Below are 21490 nucleotides of genomic sequence, written 5' to 3' on the forward strand. Positions count from 1 at the left end.
CATGCCGGACCAAGCCACCGCGGCTTCTCAGCCACCGCCCACACCGCCCGCACTGACTGGCGCCCCGCTGCTCAGACACAGGCTGCGCACGCTCCTCCAGACACTTATGCCGAGCCATGTCTCCTTTCCGTGCAAAATCCCGTCCGCATACCGTACATACCACTCGGGGCGGAGGCTCAGGCACATTGTCAGGCTCTTGGTAGGTGCTGCGCCACTCCGCGCGAGACTCACATGCAACATCATACCATGATGCCTCCACGCCACGGGCACGTAGATCTCGGACAGCACAGTCCTTCCATCTGCGGCGTGGGCCATGTGCTGGGCGACGCTGCAAGAAGGAGCCAAACAGTACCTGTTTTGGGATGCGGTTGTCCGGCATCCGCGCCACATGCCCCAACCACTCCAACCGCCGATGTGCAATTTTGTCTTTAATCGTCTCGGAGTCTCCCCAGCGCACCAGCAGCTCTTCGTTGGTGATGTGTTCGTCCCACATCCGGCTTCGAGAGACCCGGAGGATGGATCGGATGCACCTCATGCTGAAGGTTGAGAGCTTCTGCAGGTCATGCTGAAGGGGCGTCCAGCACTCAGAGCCATACAACAGCAGGGACAGAACGCAAGCATTGAATACGCACCGCTTGGTGTGCATCAGCAGATGTGGATTGGAGAATACAGACTTCCGAAGAGCACCGCAGGCCCTGGAGGCTTGGGCAATCCTTGCGGCGATGTCCCGGGACGAACGGCAACCGCTGTCCACTACAGAACCGAGGTATTTGAAATGCGGTACGCATTCCACCTCCGCTTGACCAAGTTGGAGGGGAGCGCGGTCAGTAAGCGTGATGCCGGGGCCAACAACTACAAACTGAGTCTTCGTTGCACTGATGGTCAAGCCGAATCCCGACGCCACCTCGTGAAGACAGCACAATGCTGCCCCCGCTCCAGACCGAGTCGTAGCGAATAAACAAGAGTCGTCAGCAAACTGGGAATCTGTTAGGCAATGGTGTTGGTCGTCACGGCGGGGTTTACGGTATAAATCGCTGTTGTATGCTGAGCGGAGCTCGAAGCCAACCCCGTCAACTCTCCTGGCGCGGTGTTGCCACTGGGTCATCACGGCCCACATAAAGATAATAAAAAGGACCGGCGCCATAGAGCACCCCCGGCGAAGACCATTGCCAATGCTGAACGGGTCTGATAATATGTTGTTGAACTGCACCGATGCTGACATGGGGTCGTGGAACGACCGGATGATGTTGATAAGCTTTTCTGGTACTCCCGCACGGCCGAGGACCTGCCACAGACACCCCCTGGGCACTGAATCATAGGCCTTCTTCAGGTCGATAAACACAAAAAATCCCTTGGCCTGATGTTCGATTGACTTTTCCATGAGCTGTCGGACGGTGAAGATCATGTCAGAGCAGCCACGCCCTCGCCGGAACCCGCATTGGGACTCAGGGAGGAATTCCTCTGCGACTACCTGCAGCCTTCTCTGAAGGACACCCGCCAAGACCTTGCCGACCACATCCAGCAACGCAATGCCCCGCCAATTGTCGCACTGCGACAAATCTCCCTTCTTTGGAATGGGGATGAGGGTAGCATCCGCCCACTCCCGCGGAACGCTGCCATCTCGCCACACATCTCCAAACAGCTCCATGAGCTTGTTGTTGAGCTCCTCGCCACCGAACTTTAGCAACTCTGGCTGTATCCTCGATGAACCAGCAGCGGTGCCATTGCGAAGTCGAGAAATGGCCTTGGAGATCTCATGCATGGTTGGTGGTTCCTCAAGGCTCGACACTACAGGTCGCTGCTCAACGCAAGCCATGATATCGGGGTTGTACGAGCTCTCTGGGTTCAGGACAGATGTGAAATGCCTCTGGAACCGCTTGCATTGATCCTCAGTCGACTGGCACAGGTTTCCATTCTCGTCCTTAATGGCGGAAGTCTTGCACGGAGTTAATCCCTCACATGCAGCGTGGATAGCATGAACGCATTTCCAGACGACTGCCCCGTTGAAGCGCGCCTCTGTTGCCTCCTGTGCCTTATTCAAAATCCAAGCCTCTTTGGCATTTACAACGGCTGCGCGCGCCTGCGATCGAGCAGCCCCGAAGCTGGCCCAATACGTGTCGCCCCTCTGCTGACCGTGGGCAAGCCACTCCGCGTAGCACTCATTGCGGGCGCGCAGAAGGGGCTGTATGGTTGCAGAGTTGTCATCATACCAGTCGGCCTGACGGAGTTCGCTCGGGCCCAATACATCAGCGGCTGTGGCAACCACGGTATTGCGCACATGGGTCCACTTCTCCCCAATGCTACCATCGCTGCTCCAGCAATCTCGCAATCCAGCAGATAAAGCGGCACGATACTTGTCCGCGGTGGTCACGCAGCGCGGGGGGCGACGTCCCACATCGTTGACGTCTTGTAACGTGGATGCGCAGGAATCCGATTGATCATGCTCGGCCACCGCCTTACTCCGCAGCTTGCCGACATTAAATCGGCGCCCCCGGCTCGCTCCACGTCGGGCAACCCCCACCGGGCGATGCGGGAACTCAAAGACTATACAAAGCAGCTGGTGGTCACTGCCACACTCAGCACCACGAACAACGCGCACGTCCCTGCAAAATCGCCGATGATCCTGACGCATCAAGATATAGTCGATGCAGTGCCACTGCAGAGAGCCGGGGTGCTGCCACGTCCGCTTGAAGATATCCCGCTTGGGGAACCAGGTGTTGCAGATCCACAAATTATTTATTGCTGCAAACGACAGTAGCTCATCTCCAGAGGAATTCAACTGTCCAAAACCATGCATGCCGCGCACACCACTCCAGCCATCGTCAGCTGTTCCTGAACCCACACGGGCGTTGAAGTCTCCAAGCAGAATACAGCAGTCCCTGTCAGGAACGCCAGCTATTACCTCCTGCAACTGTTCGTAAAACTGATTTTTGCTGGCACGCGGAGCTGCATAAGTCGGAGCATACGCACTGACTACCGTCACCCATGCGACTTCTCCCCCACGCAGGGCGAATTTGAGACGTGCAGTGACAAGACGAGGGCCCACAGTCCGCCAGACCGAACCACCATTCTTCCACGCGTCTGTTGCAAATTTATTGAGTGCCAGGGCGACTCCTTCTCCTCGTCTGTTGCCCGGAGCTCCATCGCCAGGCACGGGGCGACCCGAACACAAGATAGTAAAACCGTCAACGACATAAATGTCATCGCCGAACCAGTGTGTCTCCTGCAATCCAGCCGCCGCCACGCTCAACCTGCGCAGCTCGGCAGCAACACGATGACATTTCTTGTCCTCTGCTACTCGGCCAGAAACGCTCGCCGTAGCTACGCCGCCACTCCTTTCCACAAGGGAGCGAACATTCCACGACCCAAACGTCAAGCAGCGCCGTCCCTCTCTCCCACTCTTCTCCCTCTCCTTGACGTACTTCATAGCTTTTCGGAGCTGGATGGAGATATTCCACTCGGGGGCTCGTCACACCACCGCGAGTGGCGACTTCGGGCGCAGCAAGAGGTGGCGGTATCAAAAAAACTCGCCTCGTCCTCCTGCTACGTGGCTCCCGTCGTCGGCAGCTCACTGTCTACGTACTGGCCCTGGAGACAACCCTCAAGGGGTCGCTCCAGGCCTCTCTTTCGCCCAAAAGTACTCGAAAAACAAGAAAAAGTCAGGAGCAGAAAAATTTCAAACTGCCTCCTTGGGCAGCTTACTGCACACACACACACACACACACACACACACACACACAAGCACACCTTGACCTTGACCTTGATCTTGCCCATTGCGTACGCAATGATAGCGAATGTCGGAAAGTTCAAGTGAGAACACGAGCGCAGAACTTGGCATGTCATTTCAGGTCTCCTGGTCGACGAAACGGGCGTCCACAGACACAGAGAAGAGGATCAGGAGCGGGCTGTGGTGGTGGAGTGCTACTCGCAACTCTCAAGCCAGGTGGTCACACACACCTTTGGACCTTTGGATGCCCATTGCTCCGTGCAATGATAGCATCAGGAGTTGCAGTATTTCCTGTGGCGAGTTAGATCGTTGGGCCGACGGAAGTCCCTGCCACAGCCGGTCGGGGACGATTGCACATGAGGCGCCAGTCTCGTCTGTCCTGTGCCAAGTCGCACCAGTCACCTGTCACGCACTGAGCACTCAGATCAGCAGCGGCGATGTCCCTCCAACTTTTCTTGGGACCATGTCTGGGCCTTGTGTTGAGTCCCTCGGCAAACAGAATGCGCTTGGGGAGACGAGAACACACACACACCTCAGACCTCACCTTAGACATGCCCATCGCAGAAGCGATGATAGCGAACAGCTATGTTAGACATAGCAACTTGTGCTGGGATTACACCACACACACACACACACACACACACACACATGTTGGTTGGTGTCCTTGGCAGTAGCCTGGTGATAATATTCCCTGGTTCCGACTGCACAGCCCCCCCCCCCCCTCTGGCTTCATGCCGGGTCTGGAACCCACTGCAGACACAGAAAACAAATAACACTAGTGAGTGACATTATGGGCCTATCGACCAGCTACACTGTACTGTGGTTAGCCAGAGTTGTACTAGATCCAATTTTACCCAAAACTCGCGTTATCAATACTAGACTCCTGGCCTCAACGAGTTCAAACACTAAACTCAGAGGGCAGACTCTCACTGCTCAAGTTTTGCTTGTGTTACTTCAGGACCAATGGCACCGTAGCCACAGCAAAGATCATAGCTACGTAGGACTGTACTCGTTTTCTAATCAATGGCACATTTTTGAAAACTTGACAAAATATCACGGCGAGAGTACCTGTACCGCTTCCAGCCTCATGCCATGATATCGAAGGAATTGGTTCCGCCCCGGTACTTTATGAAGTATAGGGCTGGAAGTTGTACGAGTTAGTCACCGTGGCTTCTACACACATCTGCTGGGATGACGTAATGATCTCCCCCCCCCCCCTCTCTATAAATAATATTATTGTCATGCTACATCCTATAAATTAATTAATTGTGGTCTCTAACTCTCTATTGTAACTTTTAGGAAACTTCACTTCTCAACTCCAAATTCCGAAAACGGTCTCTTCACTGCGATTTGTTGTAATGTAAATTTGAATTTTAATCGCAGTGAAGAGACCGTTTTTGGAGTTTGGAGTTGAGAAGTGAAGTTTCCTAAATTTGTAAATGGCTGTGTTGGAGTTTGCGGACAATTAGAAAACCTCTATTGTACCAGTAAAACTAATTCAGTTGGGTCTTGGAGGTTAGTTTACATCAGTTTGTGTGTTGCTATTGACTTTGCACAGAATGGAAGTCTTGTGGTCGGCTCGGGATAGAATATATGTTTGTCGACCAGACTATAAACTTTAGTGAAGCCGTGAAGTATTGCAAGAGCTTTCGGAATGGCAGCAAGTTAGCAATTCCACGTAACGGTGCTGAGAATCAGTGTATCAACCAGACTAAGCCAAGTAAGACAACAAACTGGATTGGCATTCAATCACATGAGGTCTACCCATCGTTCAAGTGGATGTCAGTTGATGATAACCAGACAATAATGTACACAAATTGGAGCAAAGGTCAGCCAAGCCCACCAGATCAACTCACACAACTGTGCGTAGCAATGTGGTATCAACCTTTTTACAATACCCGTGGCTCTAAATGGGATAATGTTCATTGCTCGGCCAAACTCCCTATTGTTTGTCAACGACCAGGTAATAAGCCCCCCCCCCCCCTACACACACACACGCACACGCGCACATGTACATGTATACACACAATACACACACACACACACAAACACACACACACACACACTCTCACACACACACACACACACACTCTCTCTCTCTCTCACACACACTCACACACACACACACATACATACACATACACATACACACACACACACACACACACACTCTCACACACACACACACACACGCATACACATGTATACACACCACACCTGTGCTGTCCTGTTGACCCACTGCCGTAAAGGGGGCATGGTCCCATTGCGGGAGGGGGGGGGGTAGGAGCATACACGCCGGTGCCGCGTCAGGTCCCTGGACTGCCGAAATCTCCGGGAGCAGTGCTGACACAGTAGTGGAAACACCACACACACACACACACACACACACACACACACACACACACACACACACACACACACACACACACACACACACACACACACACACTACTGCTACTACTATTGACAGCTGCCAGGATTGGCCACGCCGCTCCCAGATGGGAGGTACTGTCAGAGAGGTTAGGGGGGAGGAAGGCAATGCTGCAACTGGCGTTCCAGATCTTGCCGCCTCCGGAACCGTCGGTTGTGGCAAACTTGGCAGTGAAACTTGAATTGTTGGCGTTCAGCCACAGTAGGGCGCTTTGGACAGGTTCCACAACGGTGACGCTTGAGACCCGCAGCCGATTTAAATGAACACTGACAGTTGGTGCAAGTTACACCCGGAACAACAAGAGGAGCAGGGGCAGGGGCCGGCGGCTGGTCGACATCGCCTAGCCGACACTTATGCACCGCAAAGCCTCCTCTGCTACGTAGCCATCGGTTGCATGTTGGACACTGTACTGATCCAGGCTGCTCCGATACCGGGAGCTGACGGATTGCTGAACACTTGTGCCGGGCCATGTCGGAACTACGGCGGAACAGACGGTTGCAGGTTGGGCACTCGATGCTCTTCGGGGCAGGTTCCTTGTCCTCACCTGCTGCTGTCACCACTCCACGCCACTCTCCACGATCGCTTGCCAACTCAAACCAGTTACGCACTCCAGCCACGGATAGGTCCGTGTGAATGGTGTCCTTCCAGCGACGACGAGGTCCACAGAATGGCCGAGACTGAGGGAGACAGGCAAACAGCAACTGCTTCGGTACTCTGGTGTCATCAAGACGAGCCAGGTGCCCAAGCCACTCCAACCGTCTCTGCTGCACCATGCGTGACAATGGTGTGGGATCACCCCACTGTGCTCGCAGTTCCTGTGAAGAGATGCGCTGTTCCCACTGTCAGCCTCGCGATACGCCAAGGATGGAGCGAATGTTGGCATGGTGAAACTGGTCCATTCTATCTAAATCTGCCTTCAACGGCGCCCAGCATTCTGAACCATACAGAACCGTTGACAGTACGCAAACGACATACAAGTGGCGCCTGGTAGGGAGGTTCAGGCCCCGGTCATGTAGGATGCGCCGAAGACCACCAAAGGCCCCTGCACCCTTTGCTAGACGGCTCCGAATGTCCGCTTGCGACCGCGAGTCTGGAGTGATGGTGGAACCAAGATAGGGGAATGAGGTGACTGCTTCAACCCTATCACTGCCAATGACCAAATCAGAGCAATCAGCAGGGCAAACTCCGAAACCTGCAACGAGAAGCTTGGTCTTGGTCATGCTCACTGTGAGACCCAAGCTGGATGCGACCTCACAAAAGGCACACAGGGATTGATCGGCTGCGTTGCGAGTTGTAGCGAGCAGTCTTGTCCGCATGAAATACCGGCTACCTGACGTTGTGCAGCAACGGTACCATCATGATGCACGTTCCAGGCCGCGGAAGTTTGCTGTTCACCAATTCAATCGGAAGCCATTCATGAGTGAAGAGGAGGCTGAGCGTGTGGCTACTGTACGTGCTCAGTACTGTGCTAGTCTTGAATCTCGTTTAGCCACGTATGACCGCGCCTCGTCTGTGGACTGTAAGTGGAGTACCGTGAAGTCGGCTGTTGTTGACGCGGCGGAGCAGGTGGTTGGTCGGGACAAGCGGCGGATGCCAGATTGGTTCCGTGACAATGCCCTTGTATTGGAGCCTCTACTGGAGTCTCGTAATACCCTGTATAGACACACACACACACACACACACACACACACACACACACACACACACACACACACACGAGTGTACATACACGTAATTGTACACAGATACTAGTACTAACAGATACGCACCATTGCGACTCTTAGCAGCATGTGTATGTGAAAATATTGCCTGCTTGACCCAATCTTTTGTTCAACACGGGGGGGGGGGGGTTAACACACAGCTAATGTGAACACTGTATATACCCGATTGTAGTTTGCATCCAGTCATAAATTGCACCCCCATCTTGAGACCTTCATCACCATGGTTACAGTGTGTTCACTTCAGTAAAACATTGCACTTGATTGTAAGTCACACCCCTTGTTTGGTCTTGTCTTGGGATTTGTAACAAACCCCAAGGCAAATGGTACCGTGTTTCCAAGTTAATTTGAAAGTTAACATATTCGAGGAAATGCGGCACCATTTACTCTGGCTGCTCGCAATGCACCCAACCAACATAGCAATACTAAGTCTGGGGCTTCGCAGGGAGTTGGTCCCGGGATCTCCACTACACAGTGACCAGGGATCAATGCACTGGACTGTTACTTATGAAGTGGAAAATGCTGCTCCGGGAAAACAACTGCCGGTGTAGTTCATTATACAGGTATTCGGATATCTATCCACTCAGATCTGCAACTGGCGAGGAAAGGCCCCCGAGCGACCCTCCAGTACCGTAACTCTGTCATCAGACTTGAAGTCAAAGGGCCATGGACAGCTGGAGACCCTGTGGGATCTCCACCAGCTGCAAGAGGCAGCTCGGGCCAGGCCAGAATGGAAGCAGCTCTGCAGCTCCATTGATCTGCAAGGAATTGCGACATCGAGGACTCAAATGCGCCAAGGCTGGACTAAACATTCAAATGCTAGACCACCATTACTTCGCTACGAGAGAGCTTGGAAGCTCAGGGCCCTACGCTATGCTTTTTTGCCTAGCTCATCATGCATGTTATTAGAACTGATGAAATTGTTTTTTCCATTAATTTAATTGGCTAGGCAAAAAAGCATAGCGTAGGGCCCTGAGATAAAGAAATAAACTTTCTCTTTGCATTCGAGGGTAATACGACACCGTCTACCACCTTGATGACCTAGGCAAAAAAAGCATAGGGATGTTATAAATTTTTCATTTCTCCTATTTTTTTTTAGACATAACCTGGGATTCGAACCCGCACTATCGCCCTCCATGCACTCCCCCGATACACTTCCCATACATACTCATTCTTCCAAGTTGCTTCACGTTATGATTTTGCATTTGAAAGCCCTGTTTGAATATTGTGGCCAGCTGTCTTTGATGGTACGGTATGGGACAGGTACGGGATAGCGCCGGGCATCTTTTTCGTTTGCCGTTCGTTGGCAACAGCCTTTGCCTTCATCTCTGGTGCGGGTGTAATCTAGTGACTTCGTACATGCGCTATAATAGACCAATCCCTTTGTCTGGGTTCGTGAAAAGGGCCACGCGTGCAAGTCAGCTCGTGTGAAGTGCATGGTTTTGTATTTAGCTGGTATGTGGCGGCTTATGGGACAGAGAGACTTTTGCTCCCCAAGCTTGTGTATATAAATCGTGTTTTACGTCGACCATGACGGCTACAATGCCCAACCATACCACAACGAACTGATCGGCTATATCACTGTATTGTGAAAAGTTTCCATCTGTTCGAATAACATGCATGATGAGCTAGGCAAAAAAGCATAGTGTAGGGCCCTGAGCGAAAGAAATAAACTTTCTCTTTGCATTCGAGGGTATTACGACACCATCCACCACTTTGTTGACCTAGGCAAAAAAAAGCATAGGGATGTTATAGATTCTTCATTTCTCCTATTTTTTTTTCAAGACATAACCTAGGATTCGAACCCGCACTATCGCCCTGCATGCATTCCCCCGATACACTTCGCATACATACTCATTCCTCCAAGTTGCTTTACGTTATGATCTTGCATTTGAAAGCCCTATTTGAATATTGTGGCCAGCTGTCTTTGATGGTACGGTACGGGACAGGTACGGGATAGCGCCAGGCATGCCGACGGCACAAACAAACACGGAATTAAAGCTGTGTGGACCCTGGCTAGCGACAGACGTTACTGAAGTAACGTCTTTTGCATAGCTACGGGAATTAAAAGAATACTTTGTATCTCTCACGAGGCAACTAGCAGTTCACCTGGCTTATCTTTTGTTTTGTTTTGTTCAACACTCTCTGATCAGCACTGGTGAACAGTGTGGATCGTGTCCTAACACTGCTGACCTGAAAGCAAAAGCGTATCTATTATTGCACACATACCGGATTCGGATGAAAATGACAACAATAGCGGAATTCATAGTTTTAATTTTTAAAGTAAATTTATGCCATTTTGTCTAAGTTTGTAATAGAGGTGGCGGACTAATGAATCCCACTGGGTTGTGCTCTCAAAATTACAACTTGTTCTGTGTCTGTGCAATACAAGTCATCAACGATCTACCACCGTCAACATCCGTTTTACCAACTACTGTGACAACATCAGTGCAAACTACCGGTGCACCAACATCCTCCTCAAGTACAATACAAGCAGATACATTTATCATACTGCCAACAACCCAGCCCAGCTATCTGCCGGATTCAAACCTCACAGGATCCAGCCTCACAGGATCCAGCAGTAGCAGCAGTGAAACACCCAGCAACAGCATGCACAGTGATGTGGGAGGTCCAAATGTGTCCCAAAAGCCACCACTAAATACCGGTAAGGCCAGCAATACCATGTTCATCAGGGCCGTAGGAAGCAGTTTAATATTGGTGCGGCGAAATTGAGAGAGAGGGGTGCGGGGGGATTTTTTGGAAAATTGGGCCTAAAAGGCCATATTTTAATGCTACAGAATGATATGAGAAATAAGAATATGCATGCTGATGATACACCGCATTGTCGATGTAAAACATGGTACCTGTACAAGAGTCGACAAGCCTTCAACAAGGTTGAAATGTTAAAAAAATTCGAAAAATTATTGGTCCGGCGACCGCCGGGCCTGCTGGACCGGTTCCTACGCCCATGTTCCTGTACTGTGTGTATTGCTCCTGTACATGTATAGAAAGTAAAACTTCGTCTCGGATCACCTGACTGCTCAGCTCCTCTGAGTTAGGTACAGTCGAGATGGGTGTTTTGGATATGCAGGTGGATCTGGTTTGATGTGCCAGATTATGGCCCAAGTCAACTCATTTGTCCGTGAGTCTCTGGCCATGGACAACGTAGTCAAAGAGCTCTCATCTCAGGGTACAGCCATTCGCAACTAATAACATCTTTGATCTGATCGAAACTCACCACATGTTTCCAAAACAGCACGCGTGCACGCGTGCGTCATTGGAGGGAAAGTCATGCAAACACAAAATTCGCTCGAACATTCGCAAACAAAGTTCTCAAGCCCGGACGCGAGAATCAATGCGAAGTTTCGCTCTGGAGAACCTCTCCAACATTGTTCCCAAACCTGAGTGGGTCCGGAAGATAGTGTGGAACATTGTAGAATCCCAGCAGATAAGACCCCATGTATCTGCCCTGTTAAAAACCCATATGTGATAACCAATAAGGTAATTCAACTACTTTACTCAGGACTGGTGAGTACACATACTAAAACAATGCCAGCATGCATTCAGCTGCATATGTCAGGCTTTGCCAAAACTCCACTGCACTCTTCCATAGATTGGATCTCACTAGTTTCTTCGTTGATTCTTACCCACGTGTCTCACAAACACAAACTCTATATTTAACGGCCCTCGAGCTTATACTACTGCCTGACTTCCATGCGTGTTTCAGATTCAAGCACATCCAGTTCTGGCGACTTCACTTCCATAGCAATAGGAGCAGGAATGACAGTGCTGGTTCTGCTGATGATCACTTGTGCTATTACTCTGGTGTGTAGACGAAGGAAAAGGTGAGATACATGACCCCAGGCTTGATAGCAACATTTGGCATCATAAAACATGATTTCCAAGCCAATCAGTCCAATCTTTTCTTCATGGAGTATTATTGTACTGAAGTAATGGGATCCAGAACATGCAATGTGAGTAGAAATTTTAGTTAACTCGTTGCCAAACATGTGTACTTGTATCACCAAACTACATTGGCGGAGAATTACATATCACCACACTAGAGCCGCCGCATTTACAGCACAACCCAGCGCTCATAGTACTATTGTCGCAGAAATCTAGATCTGAAAAAAAACATTGACCCTTCCCTGCCCCTGCCCCCCCCCCTCCCCTCCCCCCCCCCCCCACACACACAGATACGGAAGCCACAGTTCCAGAATTAGATGAACAGGATCATGTTCTTTTCTACGTCTCTTGCCCAGCGGTTTCCAGCCGAGTCTCACGCGAGCCGTGAATTATTTTTTTGCCCATTACTACTGCACCCTTGCTCATGCCCTGCTTGCATTTGTTACAGTTTTCAATGTACAATGTTGTTACATATCCAGATTGACTGTAACTATCACTGACCATTGTTCAAGCACGCTACAACACCAGAGGCAAGATGAAAATGCAGGTATGCATATTAATATCTCTTTCTCTGTCTATCTCTATGTCATGGAGATAGAGAGAGAAAGAGAGATATGAGAGAGAAATACATTGTATCTCTATCTCTATCTATCTCTATCACTTTCTCTCCATCTCTCTCCCTCCATTTATATTTCTCTCTTTCTCTATCTCTATCTTTCCCCCTCTCTCCCTGCACTGCTAATACTGAAACAATATTCTTATTAATTGTATTGGTTCGAGGGAAAGATGCAAACGGGAAAATTCTGAAGAAAAAATTGGCTGTCACCCCAGTACTTGAACCATGGACCTTCGCTTGAGGCCAGCAATGCTCTGACCACTGAGCTCCGGTGTAGCTGTCATCCCAGCAGAGACCGTTCAACATTTTCTTCGGTCTTCGAAACTCACGCTTCCTGTGCATCCAAACATTATCATTCATTAATTTTTTATTCTTATCCGTACAATTTTTCCTAGGAGACAAATTATATCATTGGGTTGTAGACCTGACGATGGCTCTTTCGATGCTCTCCCTCTCACACACGTACACAAAACAGAGCAACAGTTTCTTGCTGTGATTGCAAGGAGAGTTCAAGAAAATAGCCAACACACTTCCACGTTCGGTCTGCGCGTAGTAGCACACGCAGCGGCGAACCCCGCGCACAATCACGCGTAGAAAGAGAACAAGCTTGGGCTTCTTCAACAGCAATATTTTGAAAGTTATCCACAAGTCGTCAGGTGGAACACAGCTAAGAGGAAAGATACAAGAGCAATGAATTGTGTTCAGCAGAAAGGTGATAGAACAGGGTAAAGAAAAATAGCTAAAAATTCCAACGCTGAAATACGTGACCCATACACGTAGAATGAAAAAGGTGCAAATGTGAAGAAACCTAAAAAAAACCCTAAAAAGCGTGAAATGTAGTACAAAAACAATGGACAACCAATGGACATACCAATGTGTTGTTGACGACCTACCTAACAGCCCAAGTATGATTTTAATCTGCTTCATCTTTCATAGGTTAGGTATCTTTGTGTGAATATATACAGTAATGTAAACAGCTATATAATTATACAGTCATGTAAACAGCTTCTAAACTATTCAACAGCTTAGAGCTGTGTACACTTGAAAAAGGAACAACAACCATCCGGATACACAGCACAACATTCAGCATGCACAAACAAAATGATAAACTATGGACGCGGCTTACCTATCCGAACTATCATCAAGGCAATCGGCTTATGCGATGGACAAGTTCAATATCATGCACATGGCTAGTCAACTCAGCCATAGCTGTTGGCTTGGCCAATGCCTTCGCTCGATATCGCATGGCTAGTTGACTTACCCACTGCTGTAGGCTTGGCCAATGCCTTAGATGATGCGGTCGCCGCCGGCATCCATCTCCCTCCATTCAATCGAATCTTCATCACTCATAATAGTATCGTCAATTCATGTTCACATCATTTTCCTCGCAGAATATGCTTTATTTTCCTTTACCGAGAGTCTAGAAGGCAGGAATGCCTGTGTATCTGGTGAAGTAAAATAAAAACAAACTGCAACAAATGATCTGTTCCTGTTCTATCTTTTAAATGTCTGTCTCCTTGTGGCCTCTTTGACTATTCTGTGTGTGTGTGTGTGTGTGTGTGTGTGTGTGTGTGTGTGTGTGTGTGTGTGTGTGTGTGTGTGTGTGTGTGTGTGTGCGTGTGTATGTGTGTGTGTGTGTGTGTGTGTGTGTGTGTGTGTGTGTGTGTGTGTGTGTGTGTGTGTGTGTGTGTGTGTGTGTGTGTGTTATTTTGCCACCAATGTTCAACTATGTTTAAGGTCCCTGTGATCATCTAACTCAGGATGACTGCGCACCCATGGGCACACAAACAGGAGACACCTACACAGCCTTGCAAACAATGACGTGTCTACCACCTTCTGAGTATGCAGGAGTAGGAGAAACATCTACAGGGATCCCAGATGGTGACGATGCATACGTTACGATGACTGGTTGGGCAACCACACATAGTGAGACACAGCTGGCACCTTCTGGTGAAAACGAAGCCTATTATTGTTCTACTGATGAGTTCACAGATGGTGGACACACAGTTGCCAGTAGTAGTACTGGCACCACGCCAGCCATTGAGGTTGTCTCCAACGTCGAATACGCCAACACTGCATCAGTGCTCATGACCAGCTGCTCAGTTGACAAGGCTGGTGTACTCAATGAAGGCACCAGTGCTGCGCATTCAGCTGATCAAGGCATACAGAGCCCAGCACAGCATACTGCCAGTTCACAGCTTCCTCCAGCAAGTAATTTAGTCATCTATGCTAACAGGAGTGCCAGTGATGAAACACAGTTGAACTCAGGCAAATCGGATAGAGAAACAGGTGGTGAATTCTACCAAAGCTTGCAGGCTCCCCTCGACGACCAAGTGTACATGAAACTGAACCCTCCAGGTCATATGGCGTGAGGATTGGCAGTGGTCTTGTCATAAATGAAAACTGCACAATCTGCCTCTGCAAAAGCACTGATTTTCTGCTGCTCCGGCCATTGTTGGGACGGGAAAATTTAATGATGGGTAATAATGCAAAGTGAGTTTTCTCCAGTTTTGGTATGCCTGCTTGTAGCTATTGCACATGCGCATCTCTACGTTTGAGGTACACTGATGCACCACAAATCTAGTTTGTATGGACACTCGACCACGCACATGATTTTGTACTCTTCACCCTGTATTTCTTCTCCAAAGATCGTTTTAAAAATGCTGAATCCATAATTATACTGACATTGAATGATGTCCTTGCTTTTGTCACCTGCGCGCGTGCTTTGTCGAGACCATTTGCCATTGCTTCGAACTGTGATCAAGACTGTCCGATGTCATTCTCACCTGCTAAACTTCTTAAGGACTGACATCAATATGGAGGTTTGGATCGGCATCAGCATACAAATGGAACGTCTACTTCGGTACTTTGAAGTATAATGTAAAGCAGTCACACAGTGACAACTGTCCAACCAAGTCTCCAGTCTTACTTGCTATCACTCGTACAGTCGTAGTTTCCTTCTACAAATGACTCATCCCACATCACAACTAGCTCTATCACCAAGAGTGCATAACCCCAAGAGTGTGCAACTCCTAGTCTCCGAGCTATGCGTGCCGTCTGCTGCGCGCTGGCTGCATTACATTGAGACAATGATGATCCAGCTGCCTGGATTTGAGTTTTCCTACGGTTTAGCTTATACAATCTCACGTGCAACACTGTAAGTTCAAAGGCAGCGCCTATGCGTGACGGATCACCACACACAAAAGCAACAGCATCGTCCAAAGTCTCCAAGGAAAGCGGATTTCGAAGCTGGAAACTGTAGCAGATCAATAATGACGCAATGGCACACATTCCGTGGCTACGTAATGCAGGCAAAGCCCCGCGCCAGACCCCGTATGCAGAGTTGCATACTCCTGTGGTTATGTACTCTCACTCTTCTTCTAGCATAATGTCTTAATGATAATACTACATAGGTCAGTGAAGAAATAATGTCTTAATGATAATACTACATAGGTCAGTGAAGAAATAATGTCTTAATGATAATACTACATAGGTCAGTGAAGAAATAATGTCTTAATGATAATACTACATAGGTCAGTGAAGAAATAATGTCTTAATGATAATACTACATATATGGTCAGTGAAGAAAGAGGATGGGGCATGTGCAGAGCAGAGCAGCAGTGCAGGCTCAGCACTACACCTGGCATCCTGCCCGTGACCAGCCATCACACCTATCTGTAACATGTACATGTACCGGTATGTGCCTTCCAGCAAACAACATTGCGCTGAGCGTTCATGCACTATTTTACGACTTGTAGGTGCCACCTGACTTGCTATAATTATATAATAATTATACTTTTTGGAAGATGCGCCATTATGTTTCCCCCCTTTTTTTGCTACAACAGGGTGAAGTTCACTATCTGCTAGCCATTCTACATTATCAACCTTCACTGGCGAGATCCTGATGATCGAAACAGCTGCTGTCTGAAGGAGCAGAGTACCAACTGAAGTGTCGTTTTGCTGATGGTGTGCAGTGGCAACGTGTTGAAGTCGGCCGAAGAGCGCAGCGGTGTGGTGTGGTGGTTGATAAGAATACAATTATTATTTTTTTATGAATATAGTCCACTGTCATGCCAGTCTGTACAGTGTTGGGTGGTTAGTCCACTGTCCAGTCCACTGTACAATGCAGAGTCTGGATAAGTTACTAAGGATAATCTCCCAGTGATTGCGTCGTAGCAATAAACTCTGAGTAGAGACTGACTGGGATTTCCACTGGACCCTATGATATTATTATGTGTGAACACAATGAATTCTTCGCTTTGTACCAGCTTTATAATTTGTAATGTTCTGAGAATTCGCAAACTCCATTGCAGCCGTTTATTTTACACCTTTAAAACTAGGGGTGACATGATTACACTTTTCAACTATCGGTTAACCTACCCTTGTACCGATTCGATTATCGAGTATGATATCGATTATGATATCGATTACTGCATCCTAGAAATCGTCGCGCCAGACCAGAACAAAGTATGCCGTGTTGACACATACACATGTACAATATACACACGCATATGCAGATAAACCGCGTACTCTTACACAGTGCAGTGGCACATCACATATGCGGGTGCAGACAGTCATTTATTTATTTATTTGTTTTCACAGCCCTACTGGAAAACATATGGATAACAAAAGAAACGAGGAAAAGAACAAAGTACAGTATCTAGTAGTGCCGAACATGACATTCTTTTGATTCTTGCCGACTTTTTTTAGAATCGCGTAATCGAAACAGACAGCGTAATCGAAATCGTTTCGTTGTAATGATCGATTAGACGGATAATCAATATAATCATTTCAGCCCTATAATTAAAACAATCTTTCACGATCCAAACACTCATGCGCGGTCTTTCTGCTGCACATGTGTACAAACACCAACGTAACTATGTAAAATGCCTTTCCAGATCCTGCCATCGCTGCTACATCCGCAACCTCCGTGCCACGATATCTCCCACAAACCCTCACCTCCCATCCCTCCCTGTGCTCATTCGTCAACTGCGAAATCCTACCAGTGCCCGGGTCATACCTTCGAAGATGGTGGGCCCCAGTGGTCGAACAAGCACCTCTCCGGCATCCATTGGTAACTTATTGAACCGCCACTTCGTCAGTGCTGGCTTGCAGGTTGACCCCGATGCTCCTATTCCCACTATTTCCTCCCTACCTCCACCAGCAACTACATTGCACTCCCTGATCATCACCTCATCGACTGTTCACAAGTATATTGCAAGACTGCCTCTGAACAAATCCCCCGGAGCTGATAGGATCACCAATGAGATCCTCAGGAAACTGAGCTACTCAATTGCCCGCCCACTCTCCATTCTTTTTAACCTTTCCCTCTCCTCCGGCACATTCCCGTCACGATGGAAGTCAGCCACTGTCATTCCAGTGTACAAAAATAAAGGCGACAAGAACCACCCGTCTAATTACCGACCAATCTCCCTCCTGTCCTGCGTCTCCAAACTGCTAGAGAGAATAGTGTACGACCGCTTGTACGACCATATCTCCCCTCTTCTTCACCCCGCACAATCTGGCTTCCGTCGTAAGGACAACACATCCCTGCAATTGTCCCGCATAATCCAAGACCTCTGCTCCCTAAAAGACCAGGCAGCGGCAGGTCTCCTGCATCTGTTTCTTCGACCTCTCCAAGGCCTTCGACACCGTGTGGCACAAGGGCCTGATCGCCAAACTTCGTGCCCATGGTGTCTTCGGCTCCCTACTCGCCTGGATAACTAGCTACCTCTTGGACCGAAATCAGTGCGTCACAGTAAATGGAACCTTATCTGACCCCGAGTCTGTGACATCCGGAGTGCCCCAGGGCTCCATTTTAGGTCCCCTGCTCTTCCTAACATACGTTAATGACCTCCCCTATTCAGTTCCCAATCTTTCTTTGTTTGCAGATGATACCACTGTCCTTGCTTCCTCCCCATCTCACGCCACCCTGTACCCCAAAGTTCAGACCTGTATCAACGACATTGTTCACTGGATGAGCACTTGGTACCTTAAGCCAAATGTGACCAAAACCGAGCTCCTCCTTTTTCCCCCTCCCACAGATCCAGTGCCCATCTTCCACTTTCCCGATGATCCCGGTCACCCTATCTCTGTAGCGCCCCACCATAAACACCTTGGCATTGTCATAGATTCCTCCCTCTCCTGGTCTCACCATGCTGATCATGTGTCGTCCAAAGTATGCCGATCTGTCGGCGTAATGTCAAGTCACTTGTCCCATTTGCCCCAAAATTGCCGGATTAATTTTTATAAATCATACATTCTTCCCCTCTTCACGTACGGCTTCCCTGCCTGGTCCACCATTAACAAAACCCACATAGGTAAATTAGAAGTTCTCCATCGCCGTATACTGCGCATCATATTTCGTACTGATCGTTATATCTCAAATCTAGACTTGTATGCTGCTGCATCCACTACCACTCTGCAACATTACCTTGATGCTTCCACTTGAAGTGCACCCTGGCACATTCAATTTTTCTTGACCAGCACCCTGCTCATTTACAGTCCCTTAATTGGTTCAACTCAGGTGGCACCACCCGAAGCTGCGTTCGTCTCCCCTAGCTAGGTCTACCCTATTCGTAAATTCCCCATTCTTTTCCTCCTACTCCACGTGGCTCCAACTGCCTCCCAGTGTTAGACAAGCTCCAGATATGCCCAAATTCCGTACCCTCGTCAGACAGCACTTCAGTATCTCCCAGTAAACAAAGTCACAGCCCCCACTTCCGCTGCAAAGCTCGCTGAGCATCCCATTGCTTTGTAAGTTGCTAATCCCTTCCCACTTTGTGTACGTGCTCTTCATTTTCTTTTTTTCTCTTCTTCCGTGGTTGGTCTCACCCTCTCCTCAATTCAATTGGCTGTCTTGACATGCCACGAGGTGCAGAAATAAATAAATAATAGATAAATGTTACTTCATATTCATCAAATTTCTGGGGTGTGGCCCATCGTTAAGGAATAGTTGAAACAGTGAAACAAAAATGCACAGTACCAAGGAATTGACAAGGTATTAGTATGCAGTGGGGCGCTGTAAGAAAGTGATGAGAAGAATGCAGGTGAAGAAAACAAAAGGGCCAGATATAATAGATGTGTGTGTGTTGTGTGTGTGTGTGTTGTGTGTGTGTGTGTGTGTGTGTGTGTGTGTGTGTGTGTGTGTGTGTGTGTGTGTGTGTGTGTGTGTGTGTGCGTGTGCGTGCGTGTGTGTGTGTATTTTGTGGAGTGTATAGCAGCACCGGTGAAAGGTGTTGGGAGAAAAGGTGGGAGAGATGTAGAATGCCTTGTCTGTGTGTGAACGTGTTAGTGCAACATAGAATCAGAATGTTAGTGCAACATAGAATCAGAATGAATAATTATTGTAGCTGGAATCGTACTTGTAGGTGTTGGGTGAAAGATGTAGACAACTGTTTGCGGCAGAGTATACGGTACAATGACTGAGATAGCACACACATACACCAAACATTAATGTGCCATTGTATGCAACATCACAGTCCATCACTACACCAAAATGCACCGCACTGTGTCCAGCAGTGCACCGATGACCATTGCTTCACGCATACGATAATGCGATAATTTACGACGGGCAACTGTGTGATTAGATTTGATGCTCCTGAGATGTGTGTAGAGGTTATAGCTTGCTATTGCTTTTGCTATTGCTATTGGTGATATTTTGCATAGTGGTCTCCCCATGGGGTGGCTGGTGCTTGAACTTTCGCTTCTGCAGTGCTGCTCAAACCTCTTCCTGGCAGGGCTCTCCGGAAAATCTCTTTAAAAAATGCAAGGAAGTAGAGAATTCAGGAAATGCTATATACAGTCATGCACTTATAGGGTGTATCAATGCTAACCAAATAAAAAATCCAAGCAATTGGTGTCGGTGAACCCAAGGAAAAATCCAAAACAACATGTTGGCTATGAGAAAGAACACCAAGGAAACTCAAATGAAAAAAATGAAAATAGAAAGGCTGACGAACAATGCTTTAAAAAGCACTCCGGGTGCCATGTGAACATAATTAGAACGCGAGGTCAGATGTGGCATCTATTGGCTTTCTGTTTTCGTACATGGCTGCATTTGATGGATGCGGCTATGAGCTGCAAGGCATTAATCATGGCATTAATCATGGCCCTTTTACTGGGAGGTATGGATTGATGTACACTTCGTCGTTGTTGGAAGGCTGCAAGTCTTGGTAAAGATCATCTTCTGGTGGCGCTGGAAGGAGAGCTAGGGACACATCGTCAAGATGTCCATTGTCCGGATTGGCTGGTTTAAACCGTTTTTCATTACAGGTATTGCTGTTGACATAGACAGCTGTAGTGGGTACCAGGCGTTTCGTACGGGGAGGACAGTCATTGGTGAGAATTGACGCAGTGTTGATGTACTCCCCAGCGAAAGCTTCTTCACCATCTGTGAACTCATCCGTTGCACAATAGTAGACTTCGGTGTCGTCACTAGGTGCTCCTAGGGTATCACCGCCCTTAATTGTACAATAAATCATTGTGATTATAGGTATGTTGATTGTCTTCTTGCTCTGCACACTTGCTGGTGATCATGGTAGAAACATCAATTTGAGCCGTGCCTGTCCTACCACACGCTGCTGGCACATCCTGTGGAAGCAGATTTCCTCCATCATTGCCTGATTTCCTGTGCCCAGTGGTGTCCACCCAGCCTAGCGTTGTTGTGGTTGCTGCCTCTGCTGTAAAATGTTGATCCAATCCCGTATTCCCAGCAATTGGTAGGGCGGAACTCTCCGTCAGAGAGGTTGTATAAGTATTCCCTGTCATTGGGTCCATGGGTACATGTACATCCAGACTTGGTAGACAGCCAAGGGCTTCAAGGTGGTTAGGCAGCAGTGAGAAAGAATAAAATACGTACACAGTAAGTAAATTGCCCATTCGGATAGAATACAGGAAATGAAAACCAGATGGTGGCAGAATTTAGGATTAAACTCACTTTTAAAACACACACACACATAATATCAAGGCAGGTCATTTTTGGAGTAACCAAAACGTTTTCTCGTGACGCTCATCAGCGGCCATGGTCTGGTCAGGCGGTTACCCCAATTTTTCTTATGTAGATTGCTAGCAATTGGATAAGAAACTCCCAA

General features: G+C 48.3%; 1 protein-coding gene and 1 long non-coding RNA gene across 3 annotated transcripts in view; one reads left to right on the forward strand and one right to left on the reverse strand.

Moving 5' to 3' along the window:
• Positions 1–15673, forward strand: part of LOC135830882 (mucin-5AC-like) — a 124468-nt gene extending 108795 nt beyond the window's left edge. Inside the window, exons 1-4 of one of the 2 annotated variants that reach the window (XM_065343096.1) lie at positions 8881–10541; positions 11604–11721; positions 12262–12329; positions 14136–15673. In XM_065343096.1, coding sequence (XP_065199168.1) covers positions 10208–10541; positions 11604–11721; positions 12262–12329; positions 14136–14770 — 1155 coding nt within the window. In that variant the 5' untranslated portion in view covers positions 8881–10207 and the 3' untranslated portion in view covers positions 14771–15673. Of the gene's footprint in view, positions 1–8880; positions 10542–11603; positions 11722–12261; positions 12330–14135 lie in introns of those variants that run through there. The other variant, XM_065343097.1, reaches the window with a different exon arrangement.
• On the reverse strand, positions 13012–14097 carry LOC135830883 (uncharacterized). The gene is made up of 2 exons (XR_010556124.1): positions 13660–14097; positions 13012–13065 (listed from the first exon to the last, which is right to left on the reverse strand). It is a non-coding gene; the product is annotated as an uncharacterized LOC135830883 (long non-coding RNA).
• Positions 15674–21490: the final 5817 nt, after the last annotated feature.

The sequence above is a fragment of the Sycon ciliatum genome, chromosome 1, assembly GCF_964019385.1.
Source record: "Sycon ciliatum chromosome 1, ocSycCili1.1, whole genome shotgun sequence".
Taxonomy (NCBI): Eukaryota; Metazoa; Porifera; class Calcarea; order Leucosolenida; family Sycettidae; genus Sycon; species Sycon ciliatum.